Source organism: Coccinella septempunctata, chromosome 7, assembly GCF_907165205.1.
Source record: "Coccinella septempunctata chromosome 7, icCocSept1.1, whole genome shotgun sequence".
In the NCBI taxonomy this organism is placed as follows: Eukaryota; Metazoa; Arthropoda; class Insecta; order Coleoptera; family Coccinellidae; genus Coccinella; species Coccinella septempunctata.
In genome coordinates, this window is record NC_058195.1 from 19,458,444 (window position 1) to 19,465,762 (window position 7,319).

The window sequence follows — 7,319 nt, forward strand, 5'->3', positions numbered from 1 at the left end:
GAGGAGAAGGAGATCTGCACTCCAGAGGAGAAATCCTCTAACCCGACTGTCCAGTCGGAGATGGAGGTGGACTTAGCGAGGGCTCTCACTGAGCCCATGTCTCCCGTTGCCCTACCGGAATATAAGGAGACTGGCGGGCACGAGAGGGATGGCGGAGGAGGGGGAACTGAGCGGGGTTCCACACCACCCAAATCACCAGTAGATCCTCAAGGATCTGCTGGTATGAAGTGACAGTCAGCTGACTGAGGACAAAAATTGATCCTCATGGCTGCTGACATATACGTCACGCAAATAAACTTGCAGCACTGCATAGCGGCAACCGATATTCTTCGGTTGCGGCTGATAAAGCTGCACAAATTTTTAACTCTGATTCAGGAGCCCTGGATTAGGGGAGGCGAGGTGAGGGGCCTTTCCTTCAAAGGTGGTAGGCTCTTCTTCTCGCCCAAGGATACGAATCCGAGGGCGTGTATACTTGCTTCCACTGATTTGAGGGCTCAATTACTAACAAATTTCTGTTTCAGAGATCTGGTAGCGGTTCAGATTCTAGACTGTAGAGGACCGCTGAAGAATCTAGTGGTGTGTTCGGCACACCTTCCCTACGACTCCCCGGACCCACCACCATCAAGGGAATTGGAGGAGCTGGTCGAATTCTGTCAACGGAAAGGATGGCCCTTGCTCGTTGGGTGTGACGCTAATGCCCATCACATTTTGTGGGGTCAACCCGAGGGGTGAGGCGCTAATTGACTTTCTGTATTCAACAAATCTTAACCTACTCAATAGAGGTGATGAGCCGACCTTCGTTACTTCGAGTACAAGGGAGGTGCTCGACATAACTTTGTGTAGCAGTTCCATCGCTGACTTCTTCGAGAATTGGCGTGTTGCAACGGAAGTGATCTCTCTATCAGACCACCGACACATCTGCTTCACTATCAAAGGGAACAGAATTTCAAAGGATCCAGAAATTTTCAGGAATCCGAGAAGAACAGATTGGTCCAATTACTTGACAGACCTCTCTGACAACCTAGGACAGGAGAACCTTGTACCAAAGAACACGAGAGAATTGGACACTGCTGCTGACAAGCTGCAGGAGTGCATTATCTCAGCCTACCACAGCAGTTGTAGACCTCAATTTCGTAGACCAAAGGGTCAGACGAAGTGGTGGACACCTGAGCTAACTGATGCCAGACTTACTAGCAGGCATCTCTTTAACAGGGCAATGAGATCTGGCCTTGGAAATGACTGGGACGATTACAAATCGGCCATGAAGAGATACAAAGGACTCATAAGGAAGTCCAAGCGTGAATCGTGGGGGCGCTTCTGTAGCGATATAGAGGGTGCACCTGAAACCAATCGGCTGAGGAAGATACTCTCTGCAGGAGGCACAGTCACGATGGACTACTCAAAGCTTCCTACCGGGCATAAAACATGCTCAGAGGAAGAAAGCTTAAGACATCTCCTAGAGGCTCATTTTCCGGGCTTCACAGAGAACAACAACACGCAGGATGAGCGCCAACGACATGCCTCACGAGAGGACTGGAAGTTGGCTTCACAAGTGGTAACACAGTCTCGAATCCGATGGGCTATTAACGGATTCGAGCCCTACAAAGCAGCGGGCGAGGATGGCATAATTCCGGCACTCCTTATTGAGGGTCTTCCCCACTGCTTAACATACTCCGAGAGAGTCTAGCTCTAGGACATATACGATTGCCCTGGAGAAAGGTGCGGGTTGTTTTCATACCCAAAACTGGCATTGGACTTTCGTCCAAAAAGCCTTTCCTCGTTTCTAACCAAGACGTTGGAGAGATTGGTAGATAGATATATCAGGGATGGTGCGTTACAAACGCACCCCTTACACCCCTGTCAGCATGCTTACCAAATAGGCAAATCAGTAGATTCTGCTCTTCACTCGGTGGTCAACTGCATTGAGGACGGACTACATCACAAAGAATGGACACTGGCTGTATTCCTGGATATAGAGGGTGCATTCAACAACACTGCGTTTGGTGCGATGCAAGCTGCGTTGTCCAAACATGGCGTGGAACTGACACTTTGACGTTGGGCGAGGTTTCTGCTGAAGGATCGCAGCATAACTGCTCGGCAAGGCGGCTCGACAATCTGGGGCTCGCCGGGAAGGGGATGTCCACAGGGAGGTGTCTATCACCTCTACTGTGGAATCTTGTCCTGAATGGGCTCCTAGTCGAGCTGACGAGGGCTGGGCTCTTTGTTGTGGTGTAACGGGGTTTTCCTCGGTGGACTCGAGCGCCAGCTATTCTTTGAGGGAGAATAGCAAACCTACCCTGGCAGCTACTAGCCGGAGACAGGGTTCCCTTGTGTCTAGGGTGTTAGCGACGCACAATGATAGGCAGAATCAACGTATACAACTTTTATTTGTCGATTCGAAAAAGGGAAACACAAATAGCACTATTACAAAATTCGGTGACTCGAAATCAGTGAGATTTACAGGGCAAAACTGACGGAATAACACTGGATCCGATCTCAAACGGTATACGGGGGTTAACGGACTTGTTCGCCAGCCAGAACCTGAGACGTACACTTGACGGACAGATATTGGACTTCAGCCAGGTTAGGGGATAAAAGACAGCACAGAAATACGACGGCTCACCCTCAGGCTCGTTCGGCACTCCCCGGATATCCACACCAGCAGAATGCCTCCCTAACCGTAAAGGTGAACACCGGAACGGGGTAAAAAGACGGGAACTGAGGAAAGGGTGCGCCACCCCAAAGTGTCCTCGGTACCCCCCGGGTATCCACACAAGCAGGGTACTTTAACGACAGTAGGGGTGGAACTAGATACGACGGGAAATTTCAGGAAAGGGTGAGCCACCCCAAAGTGCCTTCGCCTACCCCCCGGGTATCCACACCAGCAGGGTACGTTAATGACAGTAGGGGTGGAACTCAGACTCGGGTATGAGAGGGATGTAGACAGAAAACTGAAGTTCCAATATTTAAAAAAAAAATAAAGGCGTGTCGTCTTACCTCTGGTTCTATATTCGGCCACTTACACTCAAAACTCGTTAAAAAGACTCGCCCCAACTGTGGTGACGGAGAAAAGGCAAAAAAAATTCAAACTCTCAGAAAATGAAAACCCCAAAAAAAAAACAATTTTTCTAAAATAACTCGGCGGACGGCGCTAGTAATTCGAATCAAGCGAAAATCTTAAAAATCACAAGTGACAATCAGGCTATAATTCGTAAGTGAAGTGGCCTGCGGGGGAACATCTGATTTTATACCCACAGGGGGGGTGCGGAAATCAGATGTGCCCGACAGTCGAAATTCGGTAAATTTGCGTCGATGAAAACGTCTTAATTTCGACTTATCTGTGCTAGCGAACAAAAAAAACTCGGTTATCTTCCAATTCAGGATGTTTTATACGGTGCGACATCGTTTTTAGGAAATAAAAACGGAATAAAAACGGTACGGTATGTTTACAATTCCGAACGATGTCGGAATCCTGAATTGGAAATTCGAAAAGATTTCTCGGAAAATTAATTCGAAACAAAATTATTTAAAAATGAAAACTAAAATAATTATTCTAAAATGAGGGAATAGGTTTGAAAACCCATTTTCTCATTACATCCCCCCGGCTCCGGTTGAAAAATTGAATCCACGATGAAATAGGGGATTAAATTTTTCACGGTGAAATCTACTAAGTCCGGTTAACGGTTTGACTATTCACGGCAAGACGATTGAGATCGGATTTACAATAAACAAGTTCACCTAATCTACTCCAGGTGGCGTATACTCGGCTAATGCTATCTCGGTTACTTCCACTCTATGGTCCGCGTTGACGGCGCCTTTCGATGTTGAAGTTCTGTGTTCTATCAGCTAACCTCCAAAGTCCAATTGTCAAATCTCGCCGGGTGGTTCCAAATTTCGATTTCCATTTCCATCGGTGAAAGAAATGCCGGAAAATAGTGGAAACAGTGCAGGACGGAATCTTCAAAGTGAGTACCATTTCGATTTGTCATTCGTTGTGTTATTTCTGAACCATTTTAGGGTGGACTTCGCAAAGCCGGCTCCGGGCACATGTCATGGGGGTTAACAGTCATCAATATCATCGAACCAGGGTAGTTTGGAATACCAGACAGCGTCGTTCGCTCCCCCTGTGACGGTGGTGCAACTCCCCGATGGTGTTGGAGTCAGCAGCAGTTGTAGGTTGCATAAAAATGAGAGAAAAGCATTTAGTATACTGATATCCTGGAGCAGAGGGATAACAGGGTGTACGGTGGAATTTCGGAAGAAACGGTAAGTATGGTCGGTAATTTTAATAAGGAGATACAAATATACTGTTCTATTTCACTCACCGTTCAGGCCAGTTTGTAATATCGGTGTAAGCGGTGTCAGCCTTCTATTGCTATTTTCTATTCGGTTATTCTATTTAACAGTGACACAGGGGTGAAATAGAGACAGACAGGACGGGTGTATCTCACTTGTTATTATCGGTCCCACAATTAATACAGAAAAATTGAATTAACGGTAACGGTTCCTATTTTTCCAGTGAATTAAAGGAATTTTCTGTTGCAGGTATTGTGGGATACCACTTACCCACTGGATGACAGTCAGACGGTCCTGTTTGGTTTCAATAAAAGCTGCACAGAACAAACAAAACTGTACGGAACAGAATCTTCCAACGCTGGCAGACCAGGTTAGATTTATCGGTTATGGTGGAATCGCGGAAATATAGGTATGTACATTTGTCAGTTAATAAGGAGATACAGGTATAAGGCTCTATTTCACTCACCTGGGCACTTATTCGGTGAAAGCAGCGGTAGTACCCCATTACTAACCTATTTAGAATAGAATAGAATAGAATAGAATAGAATAGAATACATCTTTATTTCTAAATACTACAAATAGTAGAAAGAAATAGTGTCAAATAACAAAATAAATCAAATATTAAATTCTTCCATATTATATGGTTCTAATTCCATTAATAATTTATACAGTGCCTTCTTGAAATTTTTCAATTCAGATTCTCTCCTGATGTGATTGGGTAATCTATTGAATATCTTCAGACAAGAATAGTGGCAATTTTTCTCTGTTACAGTGAGGTGATGTTTGGGATATATGTACTGTGGATCTCTAGTTTTATACTTACTTTGACTCAGTTCATTTTCAAATAAGTGTTTATTTCGGAAAACAAAATTTGCGCATTCTTGAATGTATACAGCATATGATGTGAGAATTTTATTTTTTTTGAAAAGACCTCTACATGACTCTCGCCATGTGAGTCCAAGGATGATTCTTAGGGCTTTTTTCTGAGTTATGAAGATGTCTCTCATATTCCTGTTTGCTCCATAAAAGATTATTCCATACCTCATTTTGGATTCGAAGTTTGCAAAATAAACAGTTCTCAATAATTCCATGCTTAAGTATTTGGATAGTACCCTGATTGTGTAGCATACTGAGTTTAAGCTGTTGTTTGTTTTTTCTATATGTTCTTCCCATGTAAGGTGTTCATCTACTGTTATTCCAAGGAATTTCGCAGTTCTTTGAAGTTTGAAGGTTGTTTTATCAATTTTTAATTCTTCCGGTATAATTTGAGTTGACTGTTTTGTTCTGAAGCACATGACACTTGTTTTTAGTGTGTTAAGTGTGAGCTTGCGTGATTTCAGCCATTCCTCTATTCTCCTATAAGTGTTTGATGTCTTGGTTATTAGATCTTGAACATTTGCATCCGAAATCAATACATTTGTGTCGTCAGCAAACAGTACCATTAGTTCTTCTATTGTAACCCCTGTTAAGTCATTTATATACAGCAAGAATAGTATACATCCTAATATACTCCCCTGCGGTATACCTTGCTTGATGATGGCTTTGTTTGATTTTATTTCTTCGCCTCTTTCTGTTATCAACGCTCATAGGCCTCCTGAAGATGACGGATTTGTTCTGTACGGTGAGTAAGATATACTCTACTTTCTTCTGTGCTTCTGTTTGTCTCCTCGGTGTCTTTGTCTTGGATGTTTGAGGAATAGATTGCCTTTGGAACTGTTAGTTCCCTTCCATAATTCAGGAATGCCGGTGTGAATCCTGTAGATTCTTGTTTTGCGGTGTTCAGGGCGAAAGTTAGTTCACCTAATTTCTCATCCCAAGTACGGTGACCGTCTTCACAGAACTGACCTATCATAGTTTTCAACGTACGATTAGCTCGTTCTACGGCGTTGCACTGTGGTGTATACGGAGGGGTGAAACGGTGAGCAATGTTTAGCTCTCGGAGACTGTTTTTGAACAGTCTTCTGTCATATTGTACCCCATTGTCAGATATCACCAGTTTCGGACAGCCATATCGGAGTACAACTTGTTCATACAGGGCTGAGTAAACGGTTTTAGCGGTGGCTTTCCGCAACGGACGGCATTCAACCCACTTCGTGAAACGGTCCTGCATCACCACTACGTAAGAATTTCCCTTCTTGGAACGGGGAAGTGGCCCAACCACATCTGTACAGACCTCTTGGAACGGTGCATCAGTCATTCTATGTGGTTGCATTTTTCCAGGCGTCTTCTGTTGTGGTACTTTGTACTTTTGACAGGATGGGCAGTTTCTTACGTATTTTGCGACATCTCTGAACATCCCTGGCCAGTAATAATTCCGGGCTAGCCGAGAGATGGTTTTGGAGATTCCCAGGTGACCAGCTAATTCAGAATCGTGATTTTCTTTCAGGACCTCCAGTCGTTGTTCGGTGGGTACACAGAGCTTCCATGGTTGTCCGGAACCAACTTCAGTAAAGTCGGAAGAGTCCCAGAAGTGACGATACAGTTTCCCATCCTCAACGGCGTAGTCAGGGAAATCTTCTGGGTCTCTTTGTACCTCTTGGAGCTTTTTGTTGTACCAACTGCAGCGAACTTCGACGTCGGCCAGGCATACGGAATCCACAGACGGTAACGGGTTTCGGGACAGACTGTCGGTGACTTTGTTCAGGGCACCTTTCCGGTATTGGACTTCAAAGTCGAATTGCTGAAGGAAAACGGCCCATCGAGCAATTCTTCCGGACGGTGACTTGATGGAATTCAGCCATTTCAGACTCATGTGGTCGGAAATTACGGTGTAATGAAATCCTTCCAGGTATGGTCGCAGTTGCTCTATCGAGAAAACGATGGCGAGACATTCCTTTTCGGACACGGAGTAGTTTCTTTCGGCGGTGTTCAAGGTACGGCTGACATAGGCGATCACCCTTTCCTCTCCATCCAGAACTTGGGTCAGGGCTCCTCCAAGGCCTACGTCACTGGCGTCTGTTTGCAGGAAACGAACGGTTGATTGAAATCCGGACAGGCCAGTATCGGTGATTCGGTCAGTTTTT

At 44.9% G+C, this 7,319-nt stretch overlaps 1 protein-coding gene and 1 long non-coding RNA gene across 2 annotated transcripts; both read left to right on the forward strand.

The window, feature by feature from the left end:
- The first annotated feature begins 264 nt into the window (after positions 1-264).
- On the forward strand, positions 265-1,687 carry LOC123316922. The gene is made up of 2 exons (XM_044903234.1): positions 265-728; positions 781-1,687. Exons 1-2 carry the CDS (start codon positions 265-267, stop codon positions 1,685-1,687), a joined length of 1,371 nt encoding a protein of 456 aa, XP_044759169.1.
- A 2,246-nt stretch (positions 1,688-3,933) lies between these two features.
- On the forward strand, positions 3,934-4,556 carry LOC123317950. Its single transcript, XR_006538225.1, has 3 exons — positions 3,934-3,965; positions 4,018-4,266; positions 4,546-4,556. It is a non-coding gene; the product is annotated as an uncharacterized LOC123317950 (long non-coding RNA).
- Positions 4,557-7,319: the final 2,763 nt, after the last annotated feature.